This window comes from Phyllobates terribilis, unplaced genomic scaffold, assembly GCF_046119375.1.
Source record: "Phyllobates terribilis strain yellow unplaced genomic scaffold, ASM4611937v1 Scaffold_7__3_contigs__length_470593459, whole genome shotgun sequence".
Lineage (NCBI taxonomy): Eukaryota > Metazoa > Chordata > Amphibia > Anura > Dendrobatidae > Phyllobates > Phyllobates terribilis.
In genome coordinates this window covers 140,458,589-140,479,717 of record NW_027362767.1, presented here as the reverse complement: position 1 = coordinate 140,479,717, position 21,129 = coordinate 140,458,589, and the positions used below count along the sequence as shown (strand labels likewise).

The following is a 21,129-nucleotide window of genomic DNA, read 5'->3' as shown; positions in this document are numbered from 1 at the left end:
ACTGCTCCTATGTACAAGAATATAACTACTATAATACTGCCCCCTATGTACAAGAATATAACTACTATAATCCTGCCCCCTATGTACAAGAATAAAACTACTATAATACTGCCCCCTATGTACAAGAATATAACTACTATAATACTGCCCCTATGTACAAGAATATAGCTACTATAATACTGATCCTATGTACAAGAATATAACTACTATAATACTGCTCCTATGTACAAGAATATAACTACTATAATGCTGCCACCTATGTACAAGAATATAACTACTATAATACTGCCCCTATGTACAAGAATATAACTACTATAATACTGCCCCTATGTACAAGAATATAACTACTATAATCCTGCCCCCTATGTACAAGAATATAACTACTATAATCCTGCCCCCTATGTACAAGAATATAACTACTATAATACTGCCCCTATGTACAAGAATATAACTACTATAATACTGCTCCTATGTACAAGAATATAACTACTATAATTCTGCTCCTATGTACAAGAATATAACTACTATAATACTGCTCCTATGTACAAGAATATAACTACTATAATACTGCCCCCTATGTACAAGAATATAACTACTATAATCCTGCCCCCTATGTACAAGAATATAACTACTATAATACTGCCCACTATGTACAAGAATATAACTACTATAATACTGCCCCTATGTACAAGAATATAACTACTATAATACTGCTCCTATGTACAAGAATATAACTACTATAATACTGCTCCTATGTACAAGAATATAACTACTATAATGCTGCCACCTATGTACAAGAATATAACTACTATAATACTGCTCCTATGTACAAGAATATAACTACTATAATACTGCCCCTATGTACAAGAATATAACTACTATAATACTGCTCCTATGTACAAGAATATAACTACTATAATACTGCTCCTATGTACAAGAATATAACTACTATAATACTGCTCCTATGTACAAGAATATAACTACTATAATGCTGCCACCTATGTACAAGAATATAACTACTATAATACTGCTCCTATGTACAAGAATATAACTACTATAATACTGCCCCTATGTACAAGAATATAACTACTATAATACTGCTCCTATGTACAAGAATATAACTCCTATAATACTGCCTCCTATGTACAAGAATATAACTACTATAATACTGCTCCTATGTACAAGAATATAACTACTATAATACTGCTCCTATGTACAAGAATATAACTCCTATAATACTGCCTCCTATGTACAAGAATATAACTACTATAATACTGCTCCTATGTACAAGAATATAACTACTATAATACTGTCCCTATGTACAAGAATATAACTACTATAATACTGCTCCTATGTACAAGAATATAACTACTATAATACTGCTCCTATGTACAAGAATATAACTACTATAATACTGCTCCTATGTACAAGAATATAACTACTATAATGCTGCCACCTATGTACAAGAATATAACTACTATAATACTGCTCCTATGTACAAGAATATAACTACTATAATACTGCCCCTATGTACAAGAATATAACTACTATAATACTGCTCCTATGTACAAGAATATAACTCCTATAATACTGCCTCCTATGTACAAGAATATAACTACTATAATACTGCTCCTATGTACAAGAATATAACTACTATAATACTGCTCCTATGTACAAGAATATAACTCCTATAATACTGCCTCCTATGTACAAGAATATAACTACTATAATACTGCTCCTATGTACAAGAATATAACTACTATAATACTGTCCCTATGTACAAGAATATAACTACTATAATACTGCTCCTATGTACAAGAATATAACTACTATAATACTGCTCCTATGTACAAGAATATAACTACTATAATACTGCTCCTATGTACAAGAATATAACTCCTATAATACTGCCTCCTATGTACAAGAATATAACTACTATAATACTGCTCCTATGTACAAGAATATAACTACTATAATACTGTCCCTATGTACAAGAATATAACTACTATAATACTGCTCCTATGTACAAGAATATAACTACTATAATACTGCTCCTATGTACAAGAATATAACTACTATAATACTGCTCCTATGTACAAGAATATAACTACTATAATACTGTCCCTATGTACAAGAATATAACTACTATAATACTGCTCCTATGTACAAGAATATAACTACTATAATACTGCTCCTATGTACAAGAATATAACTACTATAATACTGCTCCTATGTACAAGAATATAACTACTATAATACTGTCCCCTATGTACAAGAATATAACTACTATAATACTGTTCCTATGTACAAGAATATAACTCCTATAATACTGCCCCCTATGTACAAGAATATAACTACTATAATACTGCTCCTATGTACAAGAATATAACTACTATAATACTGCTCATATGTACAAGAATATAACTCCTATAATACTGCCCCATTGTAAAGGAATGAGGTGTTTGATCACTGCATACATATCTGTTGTCTCCGCTTAAATATTATTACTAACCACCAACAGCAGATCACTGAGCAAACACCTCTCAGGTCCCAGGCGGCGCAGCAGTGCACAGACACCAGTGGATGCAGCTGAGGCGACCAGGACAAGCAGGAGGTAAGATATCGTAGTGGATGTTGCATGAAGTCCTCACATAACAGCACAGATACCTGACAAACTCAGCTCTGCTATATCAGTAAGAGCAATGGTAACTCAGCACAGCTCACAGCCAAACATGACCAGATATCCTTCAGCATATAACAAGTTAACCCCCTCGTGTATGTCGTACTATCCCCATCATGTACCTCATAGATTCTTCATCCAACTCACATTTTGCAGTACAGTAATCCGGGACTACCACCCCCATCCTCACATCACACCAACAGGAGTCACATGACTTACAGGGAACTGAGAGGTGGAACAGGAGAAGATCTTCTTCATGTTGGAGAAAGTGCAAAGAGGAACCTGGAGGAACACTAAGAAGAGCTCATCCTGCCTGAGCCTGAGCCATGCCTCCCAGGGAAATGGGTGTCACCGCCAGAGTCCTCCCCCAGCACCCAGATTAACACCTAGAGTGCCACACTCACCCTGCGCTACTGTCAGCTTGTCACTGTATGCACCCCGAGTGTCACTATCCTGTACCCGAGTGTCAACGTCATTACCCTGTACCCCAAGTGTCAGTGTCATTATCCTGTACCCCAAGTGTCAGTGTCCTTATCCTGTACCCCGAGTCAGTGTCATTATCCTGTACCCCGAGTGTCAACGTCATTATCCTGTACCCCGAGTCAGTGTCATTATCCTGTACCCCGAGTGTCAGCGTCATTATCCTGTACCCCGAGTGTCAGCGTCATTATCCTGTACCCCCAGTGTCAGTGTCATTATCCTGTACCCCAAATGTCAGTGTCCTTATCCTGTACCCCGAGTGTCAGCGTCATTATCCTGTACCCCGAGTCAGTGTCATTATCCTGTACCCCGAGTGTCAACGTCATTATCCTGTACCCCGAGTCAGTGTCATTATCCTGTACCCCGAGTGTCAGCGTCATTATCCTGTACCCCGAGTCAGTGTCATTATCCTGTACCCTGAGTGTCAGCGTCATTATCCTGTACCCCGAGTGTCAACGTCATTATCCTGTACCCCGAGTCAGTGTCATTATCCTGTACCCCGAGTGTCAGCGTCATTATCCTGTACCCCGAGTCAGTGTCATTATCCTGTACCCCGAGTGTCAACGTCATTATCCTGTACCCCGAATCAGTGTCGTTATCCTGTACCCCCGAGTGTCAGTATCATTATCCTGTACCCGAGTGTCGTCATTATCCTGTACCCCAAGTGTCAGTGTCCTTATCCTGTACCCAGAGTGTCAGCGTCATTATCCTGTACCCCGAGTCAGTGTCATTATCCTGTACCCCGAGTGTCAACGTCATTATCCTGTACCCCGAGTCAGTGTCATTGTCCTGTACCCCGAGTGTCAGCGTCATTATCCTGTATCCCGAGTGTCAGCGTCATTATCCTGTACCCCGAGTGTCAGTGTCATTATCCTGTACCCTGAGTGTCAGCGTCACTATCTTGTACCCCGAGTGTCAGCGTCATTATCCTGTACCCCCAGTGTCATTATCCTTTACCCCCAGTGTCATTATCCTGTACCCCGAGTGTCAGCGTCATTATCTTGTACCCCGAGTGTCATTGTCATTATCCTGTACCCCAGTGTCAGTATCATTATCCTGTATCCCAGTGTCAGTGTCATTATCCTGTACCCCGAGTGTCAGCGTCATTATCTTGTACCCCGAGTGTCAGCGTCATTATCCTGTACCTCGAGTGTCAGTGTCATTATCCTGTACCCCGAGTGTCAGCGTCATTATCTTGTACCCCGAGTGTCAGTGTCATTATCCTGTACCTCGAGTGTCAGTGTCATTATCCTGTACCCCGAGTGTCAGTGTCATTATCCTGTACCCCCCAGTATCAGTGTCATTATCCTGTACCCCAAGTGTCAGCGACATTATCCTGTACCCCAAGTGTCAGCGACATTATCCTGTACCCCCAGTGTCAGTGTCATTATCCTGTACCCCCAGTGTCAGTGTCGTTATCCTGTACACCCAGTGTCAGTGTCATTATCCTGTACCCCCAGTGTCAGTGTCGTTATCCTGCTCCCTGTCAGTGTCATTATCCTGTACCCCCATTGTCAGTGTCGTTATCCTGTACCCCCAGTGTCAGTGTCATTATTTTGTACCCCCAGTGTCAGTGTCATTATCCTGTACACTCAGTGTCATTATCCTGTACCCCGAGTGTCAGTGTCATTATTCTGTACCCCAGTATCAGTGTCATTACCCTGTACCCCAGTATCAGTGTCATTATTCTGTACCCCGAGTATCAGTGTCATTATCCTGTACCCCAGTATCAGTGTCACTATCCTGTACCCCCAGTGTCAGTGTCATTATCCTGCACCCTGAGTGTCAGTGTCATTATCCTGTACCCCAGTGTCAGTGTCGTTATCCTGCACCCTGAGTGTCAGTGTCATTATCCTGTAGCCCAGTGTCATTATCCTGTACCACCAGTGTCAGTGTCATTATCCTGCACCCTGAGTGTCAGTGTCATTATCCTGTACCCCCAGTGTCAGTGTCATTATTTTGTACCCCCAGTGTCAGTGTCATTATCCTGTACACTCAGTGTCATTATCCTGTACCCCGAGTGTCAGTGTCATTATTCTGTACCCCAGTATCAGTGTCGTTATCCTGTACCCCGAGTGTCAGTGTCATTATTCTGTACCCCAGTGTCAGTGTCATTATTCTGTACCCCAGTATCAGTGTCGTTATTCTGTACCCCAGTGTCAGCGTCATTATTCTGTACCCCGAGTGTCAGTGTCATTATCCTGTACCCCAGTATCAGTGTCATTATCCTGTACCCCAGTATCAGTGTCGTTATCCTGTACCCCAGTATCAGTGTCATTATCCTGTACCCCAGTATCAGTGTCATTATCCTGTACCCCAGTATCAGTGTCGTTATCCTGTACCCCCGAGTGTCAGTGTCATTATCCTGTACCCCAGTGTCAGTGTCATTATCCTGTACCCTGAGTGTCAGTGTTGTTATCCTGCACCCTGAGTGTCAGTGTCATTATCCTGTACCCTGAGTGTCAGTGTCATTATCCTGTACCCCAGTGTCAGTGTCATTATCCTGTACCCTGAGTGTCAGTGTCATTATCCTGTACCCCAGTGTCAGTGTCATTATCCTGTACCCTGAGTGTCAGTGTTGTTATCCTGCACCCTGAGTGTCAGTGTCATTAGCCTGTACTCCCAGTATCAGTGTCATTATCCTGTAGCCCAGTGTCGTTATCCTGCACCCTGAGTGTCAGTGTCATTATCCTGTACCCCAGTATCAGTGTCATTATCCTGTACCCTGAGTGTCAGTGTCGTTATCCTGCACCCTGAGTGTCAGTGTCATTATCCTGTACCCCAGTGTCAGTGTCATTATCCTGTACCCTGAGTGTCAGTGTCATTATCCTGTACCCCAGTGTCAGTGTCATTATCCTGTACCCTGAGTGTCAGTGTCATTATCCTGTACCCCAGTGTCAGTGTCATTATCCTGTACCCTGAGTGTCAGTGTTGTTATCCTGCACCCTGAGTGTCAGTGTCGTTATCCTGCACCCTGAGTGTCAGTGTCATTATCCTGTACCCCAAGTATCAGTGTCATTATCCTGTAGCCCAGTGTCGTTATCCTGCACCCTGAGTGTCAGTGTCATTATCCTGTACCCCAGTATCAGTGTCATTATCCTGTACCCTGAGTGTCAGTGTCGTTATCCTGCACCCTGAGTGTCAGTGTCATTATCCTGTACCCCAGTATCAGTGTCATTATCCTGTACCCTGAGTGTCAGTGTCGTTATCCTGCACCCTGAGTGTCAGTGTCATTATCCTGTACCCCCAGTGTCAGTGTCGTTATCCTGCACCCTGAGTGTCAGTGTCATTATCCTGTACCCCAGTGTCAGTGTCATTATCCTGTACCCTGAGTGTCAGTGTCATTATCCTGTACCCCAGTGTCAGTGTCATTATCCTGTACCCTAAGTGTCAGTGTCATTATCCTGTACCCCAGTGTCAGTGTCATTATCCTGTACCCTGAGTGTCAGTGTTATTAGCCTGTACTCCCAGTATCAGTGTCATTATCCTGTAGCCCAGTGTCGTTATCCTGCACCCTGAGTGTCAGTGTCATTATCCTGTACCCCAGTATCAGTGTCATTATCCTGTACCCTGAGTGTCAGTGTCGTTATCCTGCACCCTGAGTGTCAGTGTCATTATCCTGTACCCCAGTGTCAGTGTCATTATCCTGTACCCCAGTGTCAGTGTCATTATCCTGTACCCTGAGTGTCAGTGTCATTATCCTGTACCCCAGTGTCAGTGTCATTATCCTGTACCCTGAGTGTCAGTGTCATTATCCTGTACCCCAGTGTCAGTGTCATTATCCTGTACCCTGAGTGTCAGTGTTGTTATCCTGCACCCTGAGTGTGTCATTATCCTGTACCCCCAGTATCAGTGTCATTATCCTGTAGCCCAGTGTCGTTATCCTGCACCCTGAGTGTCAGTGTCATTATCCTGTACCCCAGTATCAGTGTCATTATCCTGTACCCTGAGTGTCAGTGTCGTTATCCTGCACCCTGAGTGTCAGTGTCATTATCCTGTACCCCAGTATCAGTGTCATTATCCTGTACCCTGAGTGTCAGTGTCGTTATCCTGCACCCTGAGTGTCAGTGTCATTATCCTGTACCCCCAGTGTCAGTATCGTTATCCTGCACCCTGAGTGTCAGTGTCATTATCCTGTACCCCAGTGTCAGTGTCATTATCCTGTACCCCAGTGTCAGTGTCATTATCCTGTACCCTGAGTGTCAGTGTCATTATCCTGTACCCCAGTGTCAGTGTCATTATCCTGTACCCTGAGTGTCAGTGTCATTATCCTGTACCCCAGTGTCAGTGTCATTATCCTGTACCCTGAGTGTCAGTGTTGTTATCCTGCACCCTGAGTGTCAGTGTCATTATCCTGTACCCCCAGTATCAGTGTCATTATCCTGTAGCCCAGTGTCGTTATCCTGCACCCTAAGTGTCAGTGTCATTATCCTGTACCCCAGTATCAGTGTCATTATCCTGTACCCTGAGTGTCAGTGTCGTTATCCTGCACCCTGAGTGTCAGTGTCATTATCCTGTACCCCAGTATCAGTGTCATTATCCTGTACCCTGAGTGTCAGTGTCGTTATCCTGCACCCTGAGTGTCAGTGTCATTATCCTGTACCCCGAGTGTCAGTGTCATTATCCTGTACCCCCAGTATCAGTGTCATTATCCTGTACCCTGAGTGTCAGTGTCATTATCCTGTACCCCAGTGTCAGTGTCATTATCCTGTACCCTGAGTGTCAGTGTCATTATCCTGTACCCCAGTGTCAGTGTCATTATCCTGTACCCTGAGTGTCAGTGTTGTTATCCTGCACCGTGAGTGTCAGTGTCATTATCCTGTACCCCCAGTATCAGTGTCATTATCCTGTAGCCCAGTGTCGTTATCCTGCACCCTGAGTGTCAGTGTCATTATCCTGTACCCCAGTATCAGTGTCATTATCCTGTACCGAGTGTCAGTGTCGTTATCCTGCACCCTGAGTGTCAGTGTCATTATCCTGTACCCCAGTATCAGTGTCATTATCCTGTACCCTGAGTGTCAGTGTCGTTATCCTGCACCCTGAGTGTCAGTGTCATTATCCTGTACCCCCAGTATCAGTGTCATTATCCTGTACCCCCAGTGTCAGTGTCATTATCCTGTACCCCAGTGTCAGTGTCATTATCCTGTACCCTGAGTGTCAGTGTCATTATCCTGTACCCCAGTGTCAGTGTCATTATCCTGTACCCTGAGTGTCAGTGTCATTATCCTGTACCCCAGTGTCAGTGTCATTATCCTGTACCCTGAGTGTCAGTGTTGTTATCCTGCACCCTGAGTGTCAGTGTCATTATCCTGTACCCTGAGTGTCAGTGTTGTTATCCTGCACCCTGAGTGTCAGTGTCATTATCCTGTACCCTGAGTGTCAGTGTCATTATCCTGTACCCCAGTGTCAGTGTCATTATCCTGTACCCTGAGTGTCAGTGTTGTTATCCTGCACCCTGAGTGTGTCATTATCCTGTACCCCCAGTATCAGTGTCATTATCCTGTAGCCCAGTGTCGTTATCCTGCACCCTGAGTGTCAGTGTCATTATCCTGTACCCCAGTATCAGTGTCATTATCCTGTACCCTGAGTGTCAGTGTCGTTGTCCTGCACCCTGAGTGTCAGTGTCATTATCCTGTACCCCAGTATCAGTGTCATTATCCTGTACCCTGAGTGTCAGTGTCGTTATCCTGCACCCTGAGTGTCAGTGTCATTATCCTGTACCCCCAGTGTCAGTGTCGTTATCCTGCACCCTGAGTGTCAGTGTCATTATCCTGTACCCCAGTGTCAGTGTCATTATCCTGTACCCCAGTGTCAGTGTCATTATCCTGTACCCTGAGTGTCAGTGTCATTATCCTGTACCCCAGTGTCAGTGTCATTATCCTGTACCCTGAGTGTCAGTGTCATTATCCTGTACCCCAGTGTCAGTGTCATTATCCTGTACCCTGAGTGTCAGTGTTGTTATCCTGCACCCTGAGTGTCAGTGTCATTATCCTGTACCCCCAGTATCAGTGTCATTATCCTGTAGCCCAGTGTCGTTATCCTGCACCCTGAGTGTCAGTGTCATTATCCTGTACCCCAGTATCAGTGTCATTATCCTGTACCCTGAGTGTCAGTGTCGTTATCCTGCACCCTGAGTGTCAGTGTCATTATCCTGTACCCCAGTATCAGTGTCATTATCCTGTACCCTGAGTGTCAGTGTCGTTATCCTGCACCCTGAGTGTCAGTGTCATTATCCTGTACCCCGAGTGTCAGTGTCATTATCCTGTACCCCCAGTATCAGTGTCATTATCCTGTACCCCCAGTGTCAGTGTTGTTATCCTGCACCCTGAGTGTCAGTGTCATTATCCTGTACCCCAGTATCAGTGTCATTATCCTGTACCCTGAGTGTCAGTGTCGTTATCCTGCACCCTGAGTGCCAGTGTCATTATCCTGTACCCCGAGTGTCAGTGTCATTATCCTGTACCCCCAGTATCAGTGTCATTATCCTGTACCCCCAGTGTCAGTGTTGTTATCCTGCACCCTGAGTGTCAGTGTCATTATCCTGTACCCCGGAGTCTCCTTTTCCTGGCATCCTTGTGTATAGTGTGTGTGCGGTGGGTGTGAGCCGCCCACAGTGGGGTGTTCAGTGACAGTCTGTAGAGGAGTGGGCGCTCAGGATTTTGTGTGGGGAGATGATCGGGGGGTCGGGGACACCACAGGACTATGAGTGGATGGTGATATGAGGAGGGTGAGGCAGGAGACCTCGCTCTACGGCTGCACGTTTGGTATACAGGGTGTGTACGGACACAGACATTTTATATGTTGTGCAATCATTCTAAATCTAAAATTAGATTTTTTTTTTTTATCAGTCTCAATTAAAAACATTACAGCTTTGTATATACAGCTCCTATGCAAACCTCTATGTCTCCATGGTTACAGACTACAAGCAAACCTAGCGTAGTCAGACCCTTCAGTCCTGTGTTCCTCTCATCTGTCGGACCCTCACATTGCTCTGTGGAGTATTTAGGGTTGAGATGGCCTCAGCGACTACACTCTGAATTCAGGCATAACACTGACATAACGCTCAGTCCAAGGCTCCAAAAACATGGGGAACTTACGACCAACGATGACCAAAACCCAGCGCGCCCCAAAATCCTAAGAGCCCCAGACAACTGCCTACATGGTAAAATCCAAAGCAGATAAGAGGTTAACTTGGATATGCTGGGGGCTATGAGGCGGCCATATGTCCCCGACAAACAGGGCCGGGCGTGCCCGGCAGGTGATGATGGTGTACTCTTTATTACCTAGCTGAAGTACAGAGGCCCAGAAACAAAACAACCCGTCACAGGGTGTCAGCGACCGAAACTGGAGCACGCAGGTCGGGGCATGTAAGGAGAGGAGGGCACCCTGCACGTGGGGCGGGTGAGACATCTGTAACCTTCCCAAAATATTCAATGAAGAAGAGGGAAGAGGCCAATATAGGAAGGCTGCAGATGTGCAGGATGTCAGCTCCTCTGCAGATGGCCTCTGGATGGTCTGCAGATCCCCGGAGAGGCCGGTGGTGTAATAATCTGCAGGACATGCACAGAGCAGTCACTTTATTTCTGGGTTTTGGACTTGTTGACTTTGGAGCAGGTCGTGGACTCCCCCGTATCCGGCTGGTTCTGATTTACAAAGCAAAGAACGTCGCATGCAAATACTGAATGTCATCAGCGGATTATGGCGGCAGGACAATTATATGTGGCCATAAAAGTCAGCAGCTCACCCGTATACCCGCTGACGGGGCACCCTGACAATGGCACTGATGCCGGAGGCCAGGCATACCCCACAGCGGGGCACAATAGTAATTATGTACGTCCTAATCCCAAAGGAGAGAGACCCAGGAAGGGAGCCCCTAAAACACATGGGCACCTGAAGCTCACCAGTGCCTGCTCCAGGGGTCTGAGCTCCTCATAGCCAAGACTAGGACCATGCCCAGGTTATACCAGCTGTACATATATCAGTATATACAGGAGATGCCAAGGTTATACCAGCTGTACATATATAATTATATACAGGAGATGCCCAGGTTATACCAGCTGTACATATATAATTATATACAGGAGATGCCCAGGTTATACCAGCTGTACATATATAATTATATACAGGAGATGCCCAGGTTATACCAGCTGTACATATATAATTATATACAGGAGATGCCCAGGTTATACCAGCTGTACATGTATAATAATATACGGAAGATGCCCAGGTTATACCAGCTGTATATGTGTCAATATATACAGGAGATGCCCAGGTTATACCAGCTGTACATATATAATTATATACAGGAGATGCCCAGGTTATACCAGCTGCACATATATAATTATATACAGGAGATGCCCAGGTTATACCAGCTGTACATATATAATTATATACAGGAGATGCCCAGATTATACCATCTGTACATATTTAATTATATACAGGAGATGCCCAGGTTATACCAGCTGTACATATATAATTATATACAGGAGATGCCCAGGTTATACCAGCTGTACATATATAATTATATACAGGAGATGCCCAGGTTATACCAGCTGTACATGTATAATTATATACGGAAGATGCCCAGGTTATACCAGCTGTATATGTGTCAATATATACAGGAGATGCCCGGGTTATACCAGCTGTACATATATAATTATATACAGGAGATGCCCAGGTTATACCAGCTGCACATATATAATTATATACAGGAGATGCCCAGGTTATACCAGCTGTACATATATAATTATATACAGGAGATGCCCAGGTTATACCAGCTTTAAATACAGTGCATTGTGAAAGTATTTGGCCCCCTTGAACTTTTCTACCTTTTGCCACATTTCTGGCTTCAAACATAAAGATATAAAATTCTATTTTTGTTGGAAGAATCAATAAGTGGGACACAATCGTGAAGTTGAACGAAATTTATTGGATATTTTAAACTTTTTTAAAAAATTAAAAACTGAAAAGTGGGGCGTGCAATATTATTCGGCCCCTTTACTTTCAGTGCAGAAGTTCAGTGCGGATCTCTGAATGATCCAATGTTGTCCTAAATGACTGGTAATGATAAATAGGATCCACCTGTGTGTAATCAAGTCTCTGTATAAATGCACCTGCTCTGTGATAGTCTCAGGGTTCTGTTTCAAGTGCAGAGAGCATCATGAAGACCAAGGAACACACCAGGCAGCGCCGACATACTGCTGTGGCGAAGTTTAAAGCCGGATTTCGATACAAAAAGATTTCCCAAGTTTTAAACATCTCAAGGAGCAGTGTGCAAGCGATCATATTGAAATGGAAGGAGTATCAGACCACAGCAAATCTACCCAGACCTGGCCGTCCCTCTAAACTTTCATCTCGAACAAGGAGAAGACTGATCAGAGATGCAGCCAAAAGGCCCATGATCACTCTGGATGAACTGCAGAGATCTACAGCTGAGGTGGGAGAGTCTGTCCATAGGACAACAATCAGTCGTACACTGCACAAATCTGGCCTTTATGGAAGAGTGGCAAGAAGAAAGCCATTTCTCAAAGATATCCATAAAAAGTCTCCTTTGAAGTTTTCCACAAGCCACCTGGTAGACACACCAAACATGTGGAATAAGGTGCTCTGGTCAGATGAAACCAAAATCAAACTTTTTGGTCACAATGCAAAATGATATGTTTGGCGTAAAAGCAACACAGCTCAAAACACCATCCCCACTGTGAAACATGGTGGTGGCAGCATCATGGTTTGGGCCTGCTTTTCTTCAGCAGGGACAGGGAAGATGGTTAAAATTGATGGGAAGATGGACGGAGCCAAATACAGGACCATTCTGGAAGAAAACCTGTTGGAGTCTGCAAAAGACCTGAGACTGGGACGGAGATTTATCTTCCAACAAGACAATGATCCCAAACATAAAGCAAAATCTACAATGGAATGGTTCAAAAATAAACATATCCAGATGTTAGAATGGCCAAGTCAAAGTCCAGACCTGAATCCAATCGAGAATCTGTGGAAAGAGCTGAAAACTGCTGTTCACAAACGCCTCCATCCAACCTCAATGAGCTCGAGCTGTTTTGCAAGGAAGAATATGCAAGAATTTCAGCCTCTCAATGTGCAAAACTGATAGAGACATACCCCAAGAGACTCGTAGCTGTAATTGCAACAAAAGGTGGCGCTACAAAGTATTAACTCAAGGGGGCAGAATAATATTGCATGCCCCACTTTTCAGTTTTTAATTTGTTAAAAAAGTTTTAAATATCCAATAAATTTCGTTCCACTTCACGATTGTGCCCCACTTGTTGTTGACTCTTCCCCAAAAAAATTAGAATTTTATATCTTTATGTTTGAAGCCAGAAATGTGGCGAAAGGTAGAAAAGTTCAAGGGGGCCAAATACTTTCACAGTGCACTGTATATACCGTAATTATATACAGGAGATACCCAGGTTATACCAGTTGTTTTGAGGTAATAACTCTGGAACGCTTCAGCGGATCCCCCTGATTCTGAGACTATATTCTCGTGACATATTGTACTTCATGATTGTGGTAAAATTTCTTCGATATCACTTGCAATTATTTGTGAAAAAAAATAGAAATTTGGCAAAAATTTTGAAAATTTCGCAATTTTCAAACTTTTAATTTTTATGCCCTTAAATCAAAGAGATATGTCACACAAAATAGTTAATAAATAACATTTCCCACATGTCTACTTTATATCAGCACAATTTTGAAACATTTTTTTTTGTTAGGGAGCTATAAGGGTTAAAAGTTGACCAGCAATTTCTCATTTTTCCAACAAAATTTACAAAACTATTTTTTAGGGACCACATCTTATTTGAAATGACTTTGAGGGGTCTTTATGAGAGAAAATACCCAAAAGTGGCATCATTCTAAAAACTGCACCCCTCAAGGTGCTCAAAACCACATTCAAGAAGTGTATTAACCCTTCAGGTGCTTCACAGGAATTTTTGGAATGTGGAAGAAAACAATGATCAATTAACTTTTTTTCACAAAAATGTTACTTTAGTTTTATTTTTGCAAGGGTAACAGGAAAAAATGAACCCTAAAATGTGTTGTGCAATTTCTCCTGAGTACGCCGATATCCCATATGTGGGGGAAAACACTGTTTGGGCGCACGGCAGTGCTCGGAAGGGAAGGAGCGCCATTTGACTTTTGAATGTAAAATTTGCTTGAATAATTAGCGGATGTCATGTCGCGTTTAGGGAGCCCCTGTTGTGCCTACACAGTGGAAACCCCCATAAGTGACACCATTTTGGAAACTAGACCCCTCAGGGAACTTATCTAGATGTGTGGTGAGCACCCTGAACCCCCAAGTGCTTCACAGAAGTTTATAACGTAGAGCCGTGAAAATAAAAAAAATCTAACTTTTTCCACAAAAATGATCTTTTAGCCTCAATTTTTTTTATTTTAACAAGGGCAAGAGGAGAAAATAGACCCCAAAAATTGTTGTGCAATTTCTCCTGAGTACGCCAATATCCCATATGTGGAGAAAATACACTGTTTGGGCGCACGGCAGAGTTCAGAAGGGAAGGAGCACTGTGTGACTTTTTGAACGCAAAATTGGCTGGAATCGAGAGCAGACGCCATGTCACGTTTGGAGAGTCCCTGATGTGCCTAAATAATCGAAACCCCCCACAAGTGACCCCATTTTGGAAACTACACCCCTCAAGGATTTTATCAAGGGGTATAGTGAACATTTTGAACCCAGAGGTACGACACAGAATTTGATAACATTAGGTCATCATATTGAATAAGTTGTCATTAGTCTTGAGTGCAAGTGCTCGCTACTTGAGTTTGCATCGGGTACTCAGGTATGCACCATGTATCGAGGGTGTTCGAGTGACATCCTCGAATCCCCGTACCGCATGTTTCACGGTTCTTAGACACCCAAAAAAGAAACATACGGGGATCACTCGTTTATGGCAGGCAATTCCCGCATATTTTTTGGCTGTATAAAAGCCGCGAAACATGCGGGGCGGGGACTCAAGCATGTCACTCGAACACCCATGATACTCGGTGCATACCCGAGTAGCGAGCACTTGCGCTCAACACTAGTCGCCATATCGTCAACACAACCCTAACCCCAACCCTAATACAACCATAATCCTAACAGAACCTTAATCCTAACACAACCCTAATCCTAATCGTAACCCTAATCCTAACCATATAGCTAATCCTAACCCTAACAGAACCTTAACCCCAACATAACCCTAATACAACGCTAACCCTAATCCTAACACAAACCTAATCCTAACCCTAACACAACCCTAACCCTATCCCGAGGGATCCATTCACTATAATGAGGCAGCAGAGTTACTCTGGACTCCGTCTGGCCTCTGTTTAGCGGTATCCTTTTTTTCAGAGATTCACAGAACTGTGGCCGACCGCACTTTTATGCACGCCTAATAAAAAGACGGACACCGTGGGATCACAGGCCAGACGGCGTCCACAGTGTCTCCATCTGCCTCATTACAGTGAATCTTCCGCTGGGGTTTCCGTCTGAATCACGTATTTCAGAGATTTACACGGAAACCCCGGAGTAAGCGCTCAGAGCAGAGCGCAGGATAAATGTGAGCCGAGCCTTACTGTGATCTTTGGGAGGCAGAATGAGCAAAACAACAGCAGGTGAAGAATTGGTTTGATTTATTTTTCACGCCATTCTTCGTGTGGTATAAGTGATAAGACGACTTTATTCTTTGGGTCGGTGCGATTACAGCGATACCAGATTTATATAGTTTTATTTCTGTTCTGTCACATACTAAAAGACATTTTTTTTGCAGAGACTGGTTTTTGCATCACCATATGTTCATAGCTATAATTTTTCCATATTTCAGCCGACAGTCATGTGACGGTTTTTTTTTTTGCTGGACAAGTTGACGTATTTATTGGTACCATTTTCGGGCACGTGACATCTTTTGATCGCTTTGTATTCCGATTTTTGGGAGGCAAAATAAACAAAAACCAACAATTCTGGAATTGTTTTTTTTTTTTGTTTTTTTTTATTCTGTTCCGCGTGTGATAAAATTGATAAGGCAGCTTTATTCTTCGGGTCAGGACGTTTACAGCGATGCTAAATTTATATTTTTTTATGTTTTGGCACTTTTACACAAAAACTATTTTATAAAAAAAATAAAAATTTTTACATCGCTTTATTCTGAGAGTTATAACTTTTTATTTTTTCGGCTGATGGAGCTGCATGGCGGCTTGTTTTTTGCGGGACAAGATGACGTTTTCAGCGGTACCATTTTTATTTACATTCGTCTTTTTGATCGCGTTTTATGCCACTTTTTGTTCTTCGGTATGAAGATAAAGCGTTGTTTTTTTTTTTGTTGTTGTTTTTTTACAGTGTTCACTAAAGGGGTTAACCTAGTGGGACAGTTTTATAGATCAGGTCGTTCTGGACGTGGCGATACCAAATATGTGTACTTTTATTTATTTATTTATTTTCATAATAATATTTATTTATGGTTACTATATATATATATATATATATATATATATATATATATATATATATAAAAAATTGTAAAATATTTTAAAAATATATATATATATATATAATTTTATTCTTTTTTTCAAATATGTTTGCAACTGTTTTTTTTCACATTTGTACTTAGTGCCACGATGGGACTTTCACTTTCTGCAGTCTGATCGCAGTTATAATGTATAGCAGTGCAGGATTACTGCTATACATTATAACCTGTCAGTGCTGCAGACACAAGTTAGTATGACCATGCACTGTGCATGCAAGACCAAACTAACTTGCTGGTGCCTGGTGACCCGGATGTCGTCATGACGACATCCGGGTCACCATGGCAATGATCAGGACGCACTGATGGCGCAGGGTCTCCGATCCAGGAGCAGAGGGGCTTCTGTCCCTCTGTTTGCTCGCTAAATACTGCGATCGCAGCATTTAGGAGATTAAAGTGCCGGGAGCGGTGCGGGCACCGCTCCTGGCACTGAGTGTCAGAGTCAGCTGACACCCGGCTACGATCGCGCCCGCACAGCCTGTATGCGGGCACGATCGCCATGTCGTAATAATACGTACCTGGTCCATAAGGCCCAGGGCAACGGGACCTATTATTACATACAACGTCAGAAAGGGGTTGAGACAATTTGCACATGTAATTTCCCAGAGGAGCATTGCATGGCCTATGAATCTCCTTATGCTGGTTGGCACTCTACACAAGGAAAGGTTTTACCCCTTAGAGCCCCATCAGAGGCCTCTCATCCAGCCATATCAGACCTCTTGCTTTGCACTGAGGAGGAGTAAACACCCTGAAACATGTGTCTACAGAGTGCATGGTTTTGCTATTATTCTAAGACATGTGCCAAGATTCGTTAAAGGGTCCATGTTGACTCTAGAATTGCTTCTTCCTATAGGTGGCGCTAGAGTTCAAGTTCTTTTTCTCTCTGAAGAGACAATTAGCATATTTAATTTCCCAGAGGGGAATTGCACGGCCTATGCCTGTTTGGCACTCTCCACAATGAGATCTTACCCCTGAGATAATAATAGTTGTGTTATCCTGCCTATCTAGTCTCCAGTAGAACAGAAATGCTGCCAGTCATTATCACTCCATCCTTATTTAGGTGAATTTTCTGTTAATCAATTTGCACAGCAGAGCTGTAAAGTGAGCTTTCCGACATGCTACAGTATGCCCTCTAGTGGCCGAGAGGTCTTAGTATTTCTTTTATTTCTATAATTTCCTCTGCCTCCTTCCGCACGTGAGACTGCAGTGAATCATTTTAGTGAATGGGTTGGAGCAATCGATCGTGTGGGGTCACATTCATGTGCTGACTGGCTGAGATAAGAATCCTATTCACCGCACATTGCTCTAGGGGGCTCCTGACAGATCAGCAGATGGAGGGAAGAACAAGAATTATACTACGTAATTATAGCCGGCAATTACAAGGAGAGCCAAAGCAGGACTCATAGCTGTTAGTGAAGCAGCAGAGGAGTGCTGGAACTTTTAGTCCTACACAAATAAGTTCTTTCAGGTCTTCTCAGTCCATGCTGAAACTCATCTCATGATGGGCATTAAAATAAATAGGATTTGGTAAGTAAATTGTGTTTCTGGTGTAAAAGTCACAATACCTTCTACTAATCCTGAGTTACATCCTGTATTATACCCCAGAGCTGCACTCACTATTCTGCTGGTGCAGTCACTGTGTACATACATTACATTACTGATCCTGTACTGATCCTGAGTTACATCCTGTATTATACTCCAGAGCTGCACTCACTATTCTGCTGGTGCAGTCACTGTGTACATACATTACATTACTGATCCTGAGTTACATCCTGTATTATACTCCAGAGCTGCACTCACTATTCTGCTGGTGCAGTCACTGTGTACATACATTACATTACTGATCCTGTACTGATCCTGAGTTACCTCCTGTATTATACTCCAGAGCTGCACTCACTATTCTGCTGGTGCAGTCACTGTGTACATACATTACATTACTGATCCTGAGTTACATCCTGTATTATACCCCAGAGCTGCACTCACTATTCTGCTGGTGGAGTCACTGTGTACATACATTACATTACTGATCCTGTACTGATCCTGAGTTACATCCTGTATTATACCCCAGAGCTGCACTCACTATTCTGCTGGTGCAGTCACTGTGTACATACATTACATTACTGATCCTGTACTGATCCTGAGTTACATCCTGTATTATACTCCAGAGCTGCACTCACTATTCTGCTGGTGCAGTCACTGTGTACATACATTACATTACTGATCCTGAGTTACATCCTGTATTATACTCCAGAGCTGCACTCACTATTCTGCTGGTGCAGTCACTGTGTACATACATTACATTACTGATCCTGAGTTACATCCTGTATTATACCCCAGAGCTGCACTCACTATTCTGCTGGTGGAGTCACTGTGTACATACATTACATTACTGATCCTGTACTGATCCTGAGTTACCTCCTGTATTATACCCCAGAGCTGCACTCACTATTCTGCTGGTGCAGTCACTGTGTACATACATTACATTATTGATCCTGTACTGATCCTGAGTTACATCCTCTATTATACTCCAGAGCTGCACTCACTATTCTGCTGGTGCAGTCACTTTGTACATACATTACATTACTGATCCTGAGTTACATCCTGTATTATACTCCAGAGCTGCACTCACTATTCTGCTGCTACAGTCACTGTGTACATACATTACATTACTGATCCTGAGTTACATCCTGTATTATACTCCAGAGCTGCACTCACTATTCTGCTGGTGCAGTCACTTTGTACATACATTACATTACTGATCCTGAGTTACATCCTGTATTATACTCCAGAGCTGCACTCACTATTCTGCTGCTACAGTCACTGTGTACATACATTACATTACTGATCCTGAGTTACATCCTGTATTATACCCCAGAGCTGCACTCACTATTCTGCTGGTGCAGTCACTATGTACATACATTACATTACTGATCCTGTACTGATCCTGAGTTACTTCCTGTATTATACTCAAGAGCTGTACTCACTATTCTGCTGGTGGAGTCACTGTGTACATACATTACATTACTGATCCTGTACTGATCCTGAGTTACCTCCTGTATTATACTCCAGAGCTGCACTCACTATTCTGCTGGTGCAGTCACTGTGTACATACATTACATTACTGATCCTGAGTTACATCCTGTATTATACTCCAGAGCTGCACTCACTATTCTGCTGGTGCAGTCACTGTGTACATACATTACATTACTGATCCTGTACTGATCCTGAGTTACCTCCTGTATTATACTCCAGAGCTGCACTCACTATTCTGCTGGTGCAGTCACTGTGTACATACATTACATTACTGATCCTGAGTTACATCCTGTATTATACCCCAGAGCTGCACTCACTATTCTGCTGGTGGAGTCACTGTGTACATACATTACATTACTGATCCTGTACTGATCCTGAGTTACATCCTGTATTATACCCCAGAGCTGCACTCACTATTCTGCTGGTGCAGTCACTGTGTACATACATTACATTACTGATCCTGTACTGATCCTGAGTTACATCCTGTATTATACTCCAGAGCTGCACTCACTATTCTGCTGGTGCAGTCACTGTGTACATACATTACATTACTGATCCTGAGTTACATCCTGTATTATACTCCAGAGCTGCACTCACATTTCTGCTGGTGCAGTCACTGTGTACATACATTACATTACTGATCCTGAGTTACATCCTGTATTATACCCCAGAGCTGCACTCACTATTCTGCTGGTGGAGTCACTGTGTACATACATTACATTACTGATCCTGTACTGATCCTGAGTTACCTCCTGTATTATACCCCAGAGCTGCACTCACTATTCTGCTGGTGCAGTCACTGTGTACATACATTACATTATTGATCCTGTACTGATCCTGAGTTACATCCTCTATTATACTCCAGAGCTGCACTCACTATTCTGCTGGTGCAGTCACTTTGTACATACATTACATTACTGATCCTGAGTTACATCCTGTATTATACTCCAGAGCTGCACTCACTATTCTGCTGCTACAGTCACTGTGTACATACATTACATTACTGATCCTGAGTTACATCCTGTATTATACTCCAGAGCTGCACTCACTATTCTGCTGGTGCAGTCACTTTGTACATACATTACATTACTGATCCTGAGTTACATCCTGTATTATACTCCAGAGCTGCACTCACTATTCTGCTGCTACAGTCACTGTGTACATACATTACATTACTGATCCTGAGTTACATCCTGTATTATACCCCAGAGCTGCACTCACTATTCTGCTGGTGCAGTCACTATGTACATACATTACATTACTGATCCTGAGTTACATCCTGTATTATACTCCAGAGCTGCACTCACTATTCTGCTGGTGCAGTCACTTTGTACATACATTACATTACTGATCCTGAGTTACATCCTGTATTATACTCCAGAGCTGCACTCACTATTCTGCTGCTAC

At 43.0% G+C, this 21,129-nt stretch overlaps 1 protein-coding gene across 3 annotated transcripts in view; it reads right to left on the bottom strand.

Moving 5' to 3' along the window:
- The window catches only part of ANKRD35 (ankyrin repeat domain 35), an 87,727-nt gene that overhangs the window by 43,301 nt on the left and 23,297 nt on the right, over nucleotides 1–21,129 (bottom strand). Inside the window, exon 1 of one of the 3 annotated variants that reach the window (XM_073639321.1) lies at nucleotides 2,900–3,043. The exons of the other annotated variants lie outside the window; for them this stretch is intronic. Within the exon in view, the coding sequence (XP_073495422.1) occupies nucleotides 2,900–2,938 (39 nt within the window). The 5' untranslated portion in view covers nucleotides 2,939–3,043. Of the gene's footprint in view, nucleotides 1–2,899; nucleotides 3,044–21,129 lie in introns of those variants that run through there. 3 annotated transcript variants of the gene reach the window in all.